The sequence below is a fragment of the Bombus vosnesenskii genome, unplaced genomic scaffold, assembly GCF_011952255.1.
Source record: "Bombus vosnesenskii isolate JDL3184/JDL3185 unplaced genomic scaffold, Bvos_JDL3184-5_v1.1 scf7180000013263, whole genome shotgun sequence".
NCBI classification, from domain to species: Eukaryota; Metazoa; Arthropoda; class Insecta; order Hymenoptera; family Apidae; genus Bombus; species Bombus vosnesenskii.
Genome location: NW_022882923.1, coordinates 6,195,996 through 6,212,545, shown reverse-complemented (window position 1 = coordinate 6,212,545; position 16,550 = coordinate 6,195,996). Strand labels below are relative to the sequence as shown.

The window sequence follows — 16,550 nt, the reverse complement described above, 5'->3', positions numbered from 1 at the left end:
CAGGGGAAAACAGGGTTCTTGTTCCTTTGTCGTCTTTCATAACGGTTCACTCTCGTAGCTAAAACACTGAAATTATCATTTTTCAACGATTGCCACCGATAGCGAAATTACTATCGCTATTGTTTTGTAACGTAAAAGGATAATGTGTATCACGTGAAATATTTTTTTAGTGTGGCAATCACTGTGTTTGGTAATTGTATGCCGGCAATTTCGCCTCGTATAAGTAGATAATTCTTTCTGCATTGCCTTTTGTAAGCTTTTTTGCCGCCAAACATAAATTCTTGAGAACTCTGTACGAGACTGTAATTATGGTAATGAATGTGACGAAACGTTGACAAGAAGAGAGGAAAATTGATACGGGCCTGGTATAATACGAAATTGATTTACAACGGCCATGAAAATTATGCTTTTGCGACGTGGATCTCTTCTATGCTAAGGATTCTTCGGCTTTAAACGGATCTTAACAAATTATAGAAGATGGAATTGAAGGAAATTGGAGGAAAGCAAAGAATTGAATTACTTGTAGCTTCAGGAAGAGAGAACGATTGTCTCTTAGTCTACTGTTCGTTTTTAGTATCCTCCCCTCTTTCTCATAATATTTTTTCATACACGGTATTTTAATAAAATTGTCGCATTTTCATAAATATCGGATGAACAATTTAAAAATATTCTATATATTAAGACAACATTTGAATGGGTGCAAGTTATATTAAACGATTTGTAGATATAAAAGATTACTATGTTGAAAAGATTTATAATCGACTGTATGTTTCGAAAATTGAAATTGATTTATTTGTTTCCTTCGGGATCGTTTAATTAAACTATGTATTTATCCCCAGAAAGTCCCAGTTTCTAATTAGAATTTCGGAGCACTCGAAACTTTCTTCCTGTTTCTGCATAACGTGTCATAAACTTACGAGAGCGCCGGAAGTCAAACTTAAACTTGGAATTGCAAAGTGATTTGCTAGCTCAAGAGCATGTGTAACCTTCTCATTTTAGCAAATTTGCGATACATCGAATTCGGAAAACTGAATAAGAATTCTCTCTACGGGGAATTTCCGAATGAAATGCTATAAAAATATAATTACTGAAATTTATTTCAATTTGCTTACTTTATTCGATTATAAAAATAGTTAATAACATAGATAATAGTTAATAGATTAAGTTTTGCATAATATAAACGATCAGTAAAGCGTTAACGTTTAAAAATTGTTGGAGTTAATTATGATTTCTGTCAACATATATATTTTCTACGTAGGTAACACTTCTACGAACTAGTGCGAACGCTTTCCGGAGTATTTCCTGTTTGCAAATGTCCGAATGCAAGAATAACTTTCTCTTTGAGCTATTCACTGCCCGTATCTTCATCATAGTACACAACAAGCATGACGTAATTTCATAAGTAAAAATTTATGAGCGTTATTTCCCGAGAATCATAATGGTCGAGTTATCTTACCATTTTGTCCAATTTTGGTCGAGAAGAGATAAAATAATGTTTGTTAATACTGAAACTATCGACCTGTAGTATGTGCATGTGTATGTACTCAGATGCGTTAGAATAGATAAACTACATAGTCCTATTACTATTACCAAGCAAGTATAATCATGTTTCCATTTGAATAAAACTCATCATTACTTTGGTCTAAAGCACCCGCGTGTTTGTGATAAAATAAAAAGTCTGAGATACATTATTAACTTAATAATTTCATCTTATAAATTCGTAAATTAATATAATCCTTTACAGAAATATTAAAACTTACGAAAAGTCTGAAATACGTCACAGTAATGGATATAGTAAATGGAATATTAATTAAAATACCACTGATATTTTTCCCGAAGCCTGATAGTATCTAAATTTTCCATTTATAAAATTCTATTTATAAAAATTATAACGAACCGAATTCAGTAATTTTATCTTACAAATTTAAATTACAAATTTTCATAGTCCCTCATGAAAACACTAAATGTACCGTTTACAAAACCATAATCGTTCAAAATGAATCGACAACATTCAAATTTCCTATTGAAAAAAATATCGACGAACCGATCTCGCAAATTTAATTTACAAATATGTACGGTTCCTTGTAAAAAATCTTCCACTTAGAAATCCACGATCTTTAAAATAAATTGACAGCGTTTGAATTAAATATCCACTAAAAAGACGTATACTCCGGCGATGCCATTAATCAGACACTTGAAAAGCAAGTTAGACGCGCCTATCGCAATTCACTGGAACGGGTTCTTGAAACGCAGCCGATTCTTTCGTCGAATTAAAAGTTGGCTGCTGCAGACGCAACAAGCAGCGCGCGGCACCGCTTTCAATTATTCCTGCTCCGTTCGATGAATGCGTGCCTTAGCGTGTGCGCACGTGCGTACGCTCCACGTCTGTCATTAATAATACAGTTATGCAACGAGGTTCGTGCGCCATGGATATTAGTATCTCGCCGCAATATCGTGCAACGCCTATGAATCGAGCTCGATAAACGCAGCGTTAAAGGTATGCGCTTTGAACGCCGCGCTGCGTGTTAGCGCCCTTAAACGATCGTACGGAACAAGGAATCCTATTATTTTCTGATATGTTGAAAATACTCTGTTGCGTTGTTCTCTCTCGTGAATCGTAGAGAGGGCAATTTAATTCGATCGAACGATAGATAAGGTATGTACGTTGATCTGAATGATAAGCTTTGGATAAATTTTATTCCTAATATAGAGATAAATTAAAGAGAAGAAGTTTGAATGATAAATCGTTTTCTTTCTTTAATATTGAATAGTACAACTTAATTCAATCGAATGATAATTAAGGTGATTCGTGTGACTAGACGTGGACAAATTCCGTTTGAAATTAATATTCGAAAAATAGTAAATGGAAATAATTGATCATAATTGAAAGACAGTTTGTGAAAAGTAATTTCAGAATCTGCTGTTGTGACGTTCTTTTTGTCGTTAATCGTATTTAGGGCAACGTAATATCAGAGCCACAGATATGATACGTAGATTCGAAACGAAAGTTAGAGGAAAAGGATTATATCTTGAGATAATGAGTGTTTTAACTTTAAAATATTTCACAGATAACACAGAAAGTAATTTCACTTTGTGTCAAGATATTAATATCGAATAGTCGGTTCGAATAGCTGGTCTTGCCAAAATTGTTCTTAATACGATGCACAGATTCTACAAACGAAATAATTAAAATTCTAATTCTGGATGAATATATGCCTTTTTATAATTCCAGATTTTCTTTTAAATAATCCTATTATCCTTCACACTTTTCAGTCCATATGCTTCCGTCCCTCATTTTTCATAACGATCCTCTCGCCTTTTTGGACGAAAATGAAAAATCTGCTACGCCTACTGGCGTATCTCGTTAAAACGTTTACTTTCACGTGAGCTCTTCCAAATGAGAATGGCGTCATTAAAGAGAGTTGAATAATTAATTTATCTCGATATGGCGCTTCTTTACGTTAAATAATATATTTCAAGTGCTAACTTTTTGAAATGAATCAATAATTAAATGAAACATGTTATATGTATTTCTTTCATTAATTAGAGAGTATTATCTATCTTCATTAATAAGGATTCTTAAATGCGAGAAAGAACGATGCTTTTAAATTGTGCTTCTTCGATCGTAATTATGTTAAAAAACTATTATAAAATTCTCTTTTAAAATAAGATACAAAAATATTTGTTTTACTTAAATTCGTTCGACTGAATTTATCGTAGGCTTTGATTTATGCGATTGAAAAAGTACTTGATAAAGTCTAGGAGAAACGTGAATAACGTAAAAATCCTATAAATAAAATTAACGATATTCACAATAAATGAAATGGGATTCTCGTAATGACGATACTGGTGTATAATAATAAAATGAATTGCATCTTGAATTTAAATTCATGTGTCCAAAACGACCGCAGAAATAATATAGTAAGAAACAATTTTAATACGAATTAAGCCGTCAACATATTCCGATGACCCTATCGAAATGCTGGCTATGATCCAGGCCCATTCAAAGCGCCAAAGGAGTTTGATACCGACGAAACAGATTGTGAGGAACGAACAATCAGTGCACTGTTACTGACATGGAGTATTCTCGGAATGCATCTCGTAAATTAGTGCTAAATAGCTTCCCAGCTTTAAATCGTCTGTAGCTATGGACTGAATACAATATTTAAGATAAGGAGCGATATTTTCCACTTTGTAAATAATTTCCAAATGATTTTGTTTACTATCTATAATTTAAAACACATAACATTTTTACTTGCCAGTCATTACGACAGTGTTATTGTCGTATTGTTATTAATTACTAATAAATGTAATCGTGTATGTTTATATGATCATCCTAATTAATTGTTCAAGAGTTTCTTGCTTTTTTTTTGTTTGTAATTATGGCATTAAAAATGGGAAATTTTTTTGCTCCTGAATATTTGATACGTAGACACCTTCCTAATTAGGGAAAGGAAATATAAAATACAAAAACATCTTTTAAGACTTTTAATAAATAAACGTATTAAAAATAATAAGTACATATATATATACAGCTTAAGCGTACAATATTTGAGTGTAAAGTTCAATACACTCTATGACGCAGAATAACTCTCACTCTCAATTCCATTCAGCTATATGTGTATATCTTCCACACACTACATACCTTACGCTTATACATTCCTCCTTTCTTTATTTTATATTCTCTCTCTCTGTCTCTTACTCTATCTCAATCTTCTACTAGTTTCAGACAAATTATATAGACATTACCAAAAGACATTCAATCACATTCAGACAAAAAAGCTCAAGCATTTTAATTTCAAGTACTCTCGGTCCTTCATTCCTCTAACACTTGAAACTCATTGTCAGTTATTATAGAGAATTACCTTTTCTCAAATTTCTTTTCCCACGTAATCCAAAGCTACTCGACCTGCAAATCGCACGATATTCAAAATTATACCGCCAATGTTTGTGTAAATTCGCATATTTTAAACACACACAGCTGAAGAACTGAGATTTAAACGAAAATCTGCTTCACCAGCTAAATATTATAATCAATCATTCTCTAAATATTATAGCGAATTACTCGCTGGATATTGTAACTAAACTGCGGATATACATATTTGCCAATTTTTTGCGAACAAAACTAAAAGAATAAGATATATTCGTTAGGGAGCTGTTATACTTACCAAATACTATAACGTGTAACTGTACTCCGGATATCAATATTTACATTCACTATTTACATATATAAAAACGAATGACCTGACTTCGATTCAACAACGAACAGTCTAATCTCGTGAACCAGGGAACATGAAATTCTAGCTGCATATTGCTCCCATGACGTAAGCAGCCACTAAGATAAGATTTTTCGACATTCATCCCCTAAGGGGATGTGGAAAAGAAGTGGAATGTGTTTTTACGGATTCCTCCATGTCCCTTAAGCTCTATGGGATTCATAGTTAAGTTTATAAGAAATATAGTTTTATATATTTTTACATATTACCTGCATTCCGCGTATTTTCGCATTCCTAAATTCCTCATAGCTAAATGCATAAAATTCCGCACTCTGATTACAACAAATTGCACATTAAGTACTATAACGAATCATTCGCTAAGCATAACGAATTATTCACGATATATCTTATCACTCACCAAATATTCTGTTTTGAACATTCCACACATTTCTCCCCATTGAATCGCATCCTATCCTCCGCCTTTCAATTTCCCCCCGACAATTTGCTTCTTAATTCACCATCCACTCAATTCCCTCCTAAACACTCAATCCAAATCACCGCAAGAACCGTAAGAAAGAAAAGCCTGTAACGGTTGTTCGCAAGCATTCAGCGTCTCAGCGCCGATATCTATGAACCCTGAACGTCACTGAGCAGCGCGTAAAACGGAATGGCATGATTGTTGCAGGCGAGGAAGTCGTAACCGTGCCTCCGGCGAGCGGAGGTCAGGACAGTTGGAAAGTGCAGAGACTTTCGTTGAGCGGCGAATCGCCCAACAACCGTCGTAAAGGCTGTCGTCCTCAACTGCAGCCGGGCAGCAAACGTACACGGCCGGCGCCCGCTACACCGGCGTTATCCTGCAAGGTCAATGCCAAGGACATCGACGAGTACCTCGACTGGCCGAACAAGGAGAATACGCCCGGAAATGCCGTGAACGCTGCCGAGGGGACGACACAGGCACAGATCGAGAACGACAGTCCCAACATGGGGTCGAATTTGAGTCGGCACAATGGAAAGGGCCTCACCGGCCGTAGAACGCAGTCATCGGGAAATTTGTGCGATCCCAAAGGGAAATTGAACAGTATGGGCAAGATACTAATGCCGTGTTCGAGCGCACAGAGAGAGAGGTGAGCATGATATTTTGTAATTTTTGGATTTGGTGTTGAGTAATCGGAGTAATCGGTAATGGTTTTATTATTTTCGTTAATATTAATTATTAATAGAGTCTCCTGTTGTATGGGCTTGTTGTTGTTTTATTTTTGTTAAAATACCTGAATGAAGCTTTCAAAACTTTTAAGGACGGTCGGTATATTCGGTCGATGTCCTGGGATATTTATTGTAGATATTGAACGTACTTTTGCTTGTAAACTAATCCTCTGTTTGATCGTACAACGCGTTCTACTTCAAAATTCTGTGTACTGAATTTTCCTGGTTATATTTACGTTAATGGAATTTAAACTACTCGAAAAGTAATGAGTCTTTTTTATAGTGTCGAGTGTGTACATAATCTATGTAGGGCGGTTAAGAAAGAACTGAATGTTTTAAAATGATCTAATGTTTATTTAGCTCACATGCAAGGAAGTATAAATAGAATTAAGTTTGCTTATGAAAAAAGATTAAATACATTAAATTCTCTTGAATTTTCTCGGCCTGTTTGCTTAGTTTTTCCAATATTGAACTATGTGCGCACTGCTTTGACGTCGGACATGCTTTTCCCAACAGTCAAATACCGAAACAGTATTCTCAAATTTTCGCATAAAATTGCTATTCACTTCATCCATTTCTTCCCTTAATGTTTCAAGATTTTGATCTCTTTTATACTCCACTGTTTCACTATGAAAACTCTTTCTTCCGTAGGATAAACATTATTTTAAATAATACATTAATTTTTTGAACAGCTGAAAAGAACTCTCTGTTTAATACCAAAAAATTCTTAAAACTGGCGACAGTGTAACTTATCTCGTTAGAAAATATTTCGATTTAAAACATTCAGCCTTTTTCTTTCCCATTGCGAAAGTTTGTATATCTTTAAAATAATTGTCGTTTGAAATAGGTTTCCTGATAATTTAAAAATGGTTGGATGATAGCGATCGAACAGGATAATTAAGGTTACTGTATCAATTGTCGTAACTAAGTAGTAATTCAGTGCTAATTGAGCTTGTGCTTTAAAGTATTTATTTCTTGAGAGTTTTAGACCAACTTTTTTAACGATTGGCAATTACTACTTTAAACGCTTTCGTATAACAGCTTGTAATTTAATATATTACAACAAATTAACGTTGTAATTTGCAAACAATGTAGCGGAGAATATTTCACTAAGTTCCACGAAAAATTTTTCTGCTTTATAATAAAACAACAAATCCATGGAATTTTGATTGAATTCCTCGTTTGAACTTCAGCTCGCATCAAATATTTATTTACGTCGTTTCAATATTTAAATGCACAAAAAGATATAAATTATTTATGTCATTAGATATATCGTTGAAATAATGTTTTAAGCTGAATAAGAATAAAATTCTAATCCTATTACTCGTAAACAACTTTTTAACTACGGAGCAACATATATTTTCCTTAATATAACAATCTACTTTTCGTAAAATATCTAATAAATATGTTTATTTTAATCAATACTAACAAACGCAGTTAAATTAAACAAAAGCGCAAAGAAGATAATCGACGAAGAAGCTACAGACGAATTGATAAAGGAAACTTCTGTATAATTTTCAACCAGTCAACCGAGCGACTTTCGAAAGAATTATAAAATTAATCGAAATAACATTAACAACGATCATCTTCGGGAATTTATTCGAACAAAAATCTCGGAATGTACGTACATAGAAATTTTCGTGCACTCTAAAACGGAGAAAGAAACGCTCGACGAGAGAGTAAGTGATTTTTCGTGTTTCTAATTCGGTCGAGTTCTTCTTACCGTGCCAAGAACAAACAGAATTTAATTTAACGATAAAGTCGGTGGATACAAAAGGTCTGAACGATTTGAGGATATAGAAGGAGAGGAGATCGGTTCGCGATCGATTCTTTCGCAAGATATTCCCAAGCCGCGTTATCGAGCTTAAATGGACTATTGATACACTATTGCCCAAACATGCCAATTCTAATTAATATTCAGTCAATGTTTGCCTTACGTTCAGTCATACAACATGGGTTTAACATGCTCGTCGATTCTGTCTCGATCGTGTTAGCACGAGAAGAACGTGATCGATGAAAACTAATGAAATGTACTTACCGAATATCTTCTTTGTCCACTTTGAAAATCCGGAACGATTCTATTAAATCGTTGCATAATACAATGTCGTTTCTCAACGTGATTTTATTTTTTTGTTTAATCATAAAAATGATCCGACAGTTGTCTTTGCTTGTACACTATTTTGCACGGAAAGCTTCAAATTATTATTTTCTTCGTTAATTTAATAACAGGAATTATATTCTAGCAACGGTATAAAAATCAGCTTCAATTTATTCAGCAGTTTATTATATTATTTTTCACGTTAAAATTAAAAATAACGAGAATAAAACATTTATGCATTAATCACCGACTGCATTTATTTGAAAGACTCGGTTTGTTATATCGTTGTGAGTTCAATAACGTCAAATAAATATATATGCTCCGGATATAATTACCAATTACCTTTCTTTTCATTCTAACAGTCTTAGCGAAATCGTATTCCAAAGTTAAACGATTACTTTCGATCCCGGTCTACTTTACTCGCAATTGTATTTATTACCTACACTAATTAAACGTTTCAAACGCTAAGTATCTGAAATATTTCACCCTGGTATTCTCGAAAACGTATTTCCGAATTAACTTGGTCTTTTTGACAAATTTCTTCATGTACATTCCCGTTACGCCGCGTTCTTCGTGCGCTTCGTATTATCACTTGATCATCCGACATAACTGAATATGCCAGGTTAACGTAGTTAGTTTTTATTGCGTGGAAGAATTTTGTAGGCAGGACAAAAGAGGATTTCACTCGTGCGAAACTACCGAGGCATTCGTTTTGCTCAACTATCTTTACTGCCTCATCTTCTGGATGAATTTAATTACAACGCGCTTCCGCCTACAGTTGTAAACTCTTTTCGAATAATGTAGTTCGCAGTTTAACAGGTACGGAATTTACTGCCTTCGATTCTAGAGTAACCGGTAGAAGGAAACCAGTTCGAAGCGCTTTCTGTTGCGCTTCATTTAAAAAAATAATAGAAACCTATGGATAACTTTCTCGAAGTTTGAATCAATAGTGTAACGATAGAGAAAAACAACTTTATTTGATAATAGATAAATTTAACAAAAAATGGTATTCATCTGCTATCACTTTAGAAATATTGAAAAAAATTAGAATACGACTTGTAGAATAGTCTTTTTTATTGACTTTTTACTGATCTTCTCTCGTCCATGAAAACTAAAGGACAGGGAAAACATATTCATTAAATATCACAAGTGAGACTAGCAAAATATCAAATATTGATAAAATATTTCTTAAAGCAGGTTTAATCTATAGACTGTGAATAAAAAATAAAAGCATAACAGATTGACGTTTACAATCTCAGAAACCACTATAATTGATCATTGACTGGGCTCAGTTGAAATCCTAGATTGAATTTTATAATTTTTTTGGCTCGATCCATCTCTTTTAAAAGCATTGACAGTTGCAATGTTTGATAAGACATATTTACGTTATCTTGTGCAAAGGTGGAACTAGTAGTAACGTATAATTCAACAGCAAAGAATTTGTCGCGATATAGGATAAAGTATTACGGTAATTTTTCTGTTAGACGTATCACATAATGGGACGACCTTTTTCCAACTGCTATGCGTGGGTTAATCTTGTATATTCCATCTTGATTTTTTGTATTGTGACCTCGTTCTAGAATATTGATGCGTGTCTTTTAATTTCAATTCTTCATCATATGGCAAGCACCAGTTAACCCCAGTTACTTTCAACCCCAGTGAACCTTGCTAAACATTGATAATTAGATAACGTGACAAATTTGTTTCAAAAGAAACCATTTCGTTTGTCGACGTGTGACAAAAAATACAGAAACTCGAAGGGGAACTTGTAGAGAGAGGATATTTTATTTAAACAAATTATCTATGTAATTACTAAAATAATATTGATTTCGTAGAATCATGTGGATTTCAACGTGAATTTATGAGAAATTTCGTAGAATCTATTTGACAGAAGCTGTTATAAAAACAATTATTTCCATTTTATAAAATACAACAGAGCAAAAAAAACGGCACACCTATACAAAGAGAGTGTCTTGTTCATATATGGACGATTGGTTGAATAAAGTTTATGAATTTTTCGACTGTTGTTCTTTCTAATTGTGGCAGTTTTGTATAATTTGTAACTAGTTCGATAAAAATATTTTCACTTGTAAAAGAAATTATTTGCAATATCGTATCGAGGCGTGAATTTCAATTCTGATTATAGAGCGGAGAAACACTTAAGCGATAATTTTCAATTATATGGATCGTGATCGTGTAAATCGTGATTTTGTGAAGCGAAATAGCGATAACAGATTAATATATTCATTTTGCGCTTGTAATTATCTCACTGCTCTGCATGAAAATTACAAAATTAATTGCATGTCGATTACTAAACATGAACTATTCGATATTAATGAAGATGAAATTAATGGCTACACGTCAACACTGAATCATCTTCGCATAATTTGCTTTGTATTCAAATCTTGCAGCATTATCATGTAGCTGGTAAATAATTTTTCAAGAGAATCAGTTACAAATTAAATGCTTCTAAAGATGTAAAAAGTACGTTACCCTTTAAAGATCTTTGATATCATTGCAAATTTGAAACGTCTTTCATTTATAAGTAAATATTTCCTTCTCTCGTCTATGAAAACAAAAGAACAACAAAACATATTCGCGAAATATCACAAGTGAGACTAGGAAAATATCAGATACTGATAAAATATTTCCTAAAGCATTTTTAATCTATAGACAAATATTTTCCCGCTGTGAATAAAAAATAAAAATATAAGCGTTCAAGGAATAAAACCAGTGAAATAATACGAGCCGATAAAATATTTTCTAAAGCATTTTTAATATGTAGGCAAATATTTCCCTACGCTTTATACAAATTAAAAAGATAATACAAAATATTCCAAAATTATTCGATAAATTAAAAAATCCATTCAGATCTCATCTGAGAAACTTCTGAAAAATGCTTTTCACCTCGGCTTAAGAAATAGAAATGAAAATGCCCGGAGTCATCCAAATTAGCTACAGAAGAGGATAGTAAATAGTAATAAATCAAGGTTGAATCAAGGGAAACACTACTCATAAACGGAATTAAGCGCGATGCTGTCGTGGATTCCTCGTTACGAGGTAGTGCTCAGCCTTGCTTGAACAACCAACAACCATGGAGTATAATGTGGCATAACAGGTTAGTCGCGAGATAATTTAAAGTCCCTTTAAGGTCGGTCAGTCGCGGAACTGGGGCGGTTTCCATTAAATCCTCGTTTGCACGAAAACGGATGCGAGCTGCGAGGAAACAGGGATGAACAGGGTAAAAAGCAGAGAGACACGGGTTAAAAGGCGCACGAATCTTGATCTCATTTGCGTAAGTGCTGTTGTTCAACATGCTCACGATGCAACAATATCGAACGACGTATGAAAGTACTTTTCTTCTTGACGATTCCTTTATGTGAGAGAACTATTGAAGTGAAAGGAACCTGTAGGAACAGAACCGTATTGTATAGGATATTTTAAATAAAGAAAATACGAGTACAAATGGATCCCATTTATGAAAATGACTATGCTACGTGTTGATTTTAAGATTAATAGGAAATGTTAATGTAAAATATAAAGTACAATATATGTTATATTATTAAAGGATTACTTCGCTTTCTCTGTTACTGAACATTCAAAAATCGTTTGTTAGCAAAGATTGATCTCTAGATCTGTAAACCATACCAATTTCCTTTCTAATCGATTCTAATTTATTCATCCTATTCCGATTTATCCGATATCTGTTACTCAGTGCCCAATACTTTCGAAACGTAACTTACAAATTCTTTAATTAAATTACAAGAACCGACAGCAATCAGATTCCAGAATACAAATCTTCTCATTGACCTGAAAGATCAACGAAACAGCTACGAGTTTAAATAGCCATAGCGAATAATGAACACGACATTGGAATGTTAGAGAAACTTGTCACGGGCACGTCATAACGCCAAGTAAAATTATGGTCGATTAGAAATGTCTACGCAGTTTTAAACTGTATAATTTGTTCTTGAAAATTCCCAAGGTCTGAACGTCCTCGCGTACGCTTTACAACGGATATATTGTAATATTGGAAATGGTGTCACGTGCAAACGGCGCGAAAGCTTATAACACGTAGTTTGTCGTGAAACCGCTCATCGTGTCTGACAAGCTGCGTAACGTGTAGACACAATCGTGACGTGAAACGAAACTGAGATTCGCAATTTGTCCCTTTATGAAAATTCTTTTCTACGACTGCACCGTTATAATAATATAGGGGGGTTAATCGTAATTTCGGTCAGAATAGAAAGAATATTGTGACAGATGATAAAAACAGTTTCAAAGAAACAATGTTAAATACAAGTGTAATATACAGGGTGGTTGGTAACTGGTGGTACAAACGGAAAGGGGGTGATTCTACGCGAAAAAGGAAGTCGAAAATATAGAATAAAAATTTTTCGTTCGAGGCTTTGTTTTCGAGAAAATCGACTTTGAATTTTCGCTCGGTACGCGTGCATTTTATCACATCTCGTTATAACGGATCTCACTGTAGATCGCTGTTTCGATGGAAAAATTAAAAAAAAAATTAAAAAAAAAATTGTATTCTATATTTTCGACTTCTTTTTTCGCGTAGAATCACCCCCTTTCCGCTTGTACCACCAGTTACCAACCACCCTGTATAACAATTATATTGCACCTTCTTTGTTATTCTTATCTACTACACTATTAGTTACTGTAATGGTGAATATTTAATACCGTTAAATTTTAGGAGTTAATTCTTCGATGATGGACAAGTTTTACTTAGAATAGAAGGAATATTATGACAGATTGTAAAAATAATAGTTTAGGAAAAATGTTATATGCAGGTGTAGTACATCACAATTATATTACAACTTATTCTTCGTCATTGTTAGCTACTGTTTTAATATTAACATACTAAAGATTAGCGCTATTTGACAATTACAACGAAGTGCATAGGCAATCAATAATCTTATTGATATTACCACTTATTGATTATACCACTAGAGAAGAAACGATTCCTTGCGTATCTTTGATCTTCATTTTAATTAATTCGAACAACGATGGTTCTACTCCATTTTCAAAAATGATCGTTTTGCATTAATGCAAATATGACACACCCGTGCTACGACTATATCTGATAGCATGTGACAGCCACATGCTTTATATATCACTTGTCAAGATTATGAACTGTTAATATAAATAGAGTGGCGATAATGTCAGAAATTTATCGCGTGACATTTGTCGGTATGTTTATGAGTTACTCTGTTTTACAGACAAATGGAAATTGAAATTTAATACTTATGAAGGATAAAAAATAATGACGTTATGATCGTCAGTGTTTTGCGCGTTGATAAAGTTTAAAATTAACTTCAAAGTGGCAATGTCTTTATGCATGAATGGATACGACTTTGTGTCGTAATCGGATGAAATTTTCATAAAATTGACAAAATTTAATTAACGTAGAACAATGAATAACAATGAAACATTTCATTCTCTTTCATAAATATTCGAACTTTTATTGTTCTGCGAAAAATTCTGTAAAAAAATATTAAAGATTTTCCGTAGCTTCCTTTATCTGAAATTCACATTAGAATTAATCGATTAATTAATATGAAATAAAAATATTGTAATGTTATTATTAAAATCAGTCATTTTAAACCGCTATACCCATTGTAATTAAATTAGAAATACAAAAAAGTGATGAATATTTTTAGCCAATTAGGAATTGCTCTATTGGACGATAACATTTTGTTGTAGATGTTTTCTTATGGAAAAGAAAAAAGTATAGCTTTGTCGCCGAATCGAGTCTCCGCTATTCCCACTGTATGTTAAAACGAATCTCGTATGTACACGTACCATCTAACTCAGGAAAGTGAACAAACACCGAACTATGTGAATTATGCAAACATCGACAATGCGTTTTCCTGCAACATACGCTTTTCTTGTTTAGTCTCAGGTTAAATATCATTGTTTGAATTGGATAATTGGTTATTTCATGTTTCACGTAAAGGACGTGAACTATATTTGTAATATGATGCAATATAGGACACGATATATATGTGACAAAATATCTTAAACATAATACGATATTAAAATATATTATTAGTATTATCAAAGCATATTACCGAATATATCTAGATTAAAAAATATGTTCAATATAATACCTCTAATATCCGGAAGTCCCATGAGGAAATAACATTTACATGCAAAATGTAATACTACAGGGATAAATATTACAGAGATAAATATTTGCGTAAAATGACAGGATATTTCAAGTAAAAATTATAAAATAAAAATAATTAAAGTAATAGCTGTATTCGCGTAAATGAAGGAAAATTTTTTCATATCATTCCATTTATTTTGATAAATAAAATCTGCGCCTGGAAACTAAATTTCAAATTTCATACATGTACAGTAGAAAAATTAAATTTTAATTACCGCAATCTTCGTTCATTTTAATTATTTGATTATACGAAATCTCATTTATCTATTTTCATTTTTAATTCTCTGAATTACCAACATTCCTAATTGCTAACCGCAGCATACAATTTTCGAATAAAACACAAGGTAACTTTTGATAATGATAATTTAAAAATAAAATAACGAAGATCTTCCTACTTCTTTTATGCCTCACGATATACGCATTATTACTTTTGCATGAAAATGTTAATAAAACTCCAATTTCGTTATTTCATCGTCTTTGTTATCATACGAGTCTTATTTTAAATTAATGTTAAATTATTAAATTGGCGTATTTTATTTCATGAAAATTTAGATTGACATTTGAGCCATCTTATGCCTTTTTCGCGAGACATTCAGAACAAGTAACGGCTTCTTTGCAGATATAAATTCTGTGGCTCGTTGCCCAATCATCTAGATGACAAGGACGTGCTGGACGACGATCCAAAGGAAAATAATAACGTAATGACGGATACTATCACCGGGAATCTTGGTGGAACTCTACCACACAAGAAACGATCGTTGGGCGTACATTTTTCAGACGGTGGACCAACTGGAACTCTGGATCTCGTGAAACATCGATCGCAAGACTCTCTCGATGAAAATGATCCTTGGAGGTATGCCATCACTCACTTTTGCACACGATTTCCTTAGCAGTAATGGTATACGCATATAGATCAAATTTAGAGCAAAATATCTATGCCGATTATCGAAGAATATTGAAAGTGAAATATTATGTTTTGTTAAAATTGCAGTTGAAACGAGCTGAAATTTGTTGCATACGCTACGGCACCTGTCTCGTAGAGTACTTTAGCGAATTTAAAAATATATGACTAGGTTTTACTATAGTTGTTGAAAAGGAGCAATTAGGGTTTCTTATTAATGTATTGTATGATGTATCAAAAGTAATATTTGTGGTTACGCTAGTTCTAGTATATTACAGTTGCGTGTAGAGTTAATTAAAGGAAGAAATTTATGTAGGAATGTTGAATAAATGTAACGATACTATTTAAAATTCTAAAATTAAAGAAACACATTTTGGTTCCATTTTTCATTGCAACTAAAATCATATTAAAATGGCAGATATTACGTAAAAGTGGTATCGCAGACCCGTAATGCCAAAATTGCAGCATTTACGCAATTTGCATAATAACTGTGCAACTGGACGAATATTGCAACAACGTGTATAAACGAATGCAAATGGCAAGGTATCTACTTCCTAGCATTTCCGTAAAAACTGACCGATTTTTCGAAAATTTCATGGAACGACATGAAACTTAGATAATAAATCTTTTAATGAAATTTTATCCCATTTTTATCCGAAATTTTATCCCATCATTTTTAAATTACTTCCTTATTAAACATGAACGTTAAATACAAGAGGATCTTCAGAGAGCTCGTTAGAAACATACAAAATACGAAACACTACTTCATTTTTCGTTTTTCGAGAATTTTTCGCTCAATTGACACCACGATACAGTACGAGTTACTCATTCTGAAAAATCAATTTTCTATTATACTAATCCTATAACAAATATCCGACCTTGCGAAACTATATACAACCTATGCAAAGTTTAGCACCTATTTTATATTCGTTAGGTAAAATTTATTTA

General features: G+C 33.0%; 1 protein-coding gene across 1 annotated transcript in view; it reads left to right on the top strand.

Moving 5' to 3' along the window:
- The window catches only part of LOC117230867, a 223,942-nt gene that overhangs the window by 150,440 nt on the left and 56,952 nt on the right, over positions 1 to 16,550 (top strand). Inside the window, exons 2-3 of the mRNA XM_033488747.1 lie at positions 5,902 to 6,340; positions 15,321 to 15,554. Coding sequence (XP_033344638.1) covers positions 5,902 to 6,340; positions 15,321 to 15,554 — 673 coding nt within the window. The remainder of the gene's footprint in view (positions 1 to 5,901; positions 6,341 to 15,320; positions 15,555 to 16,550) is intronic.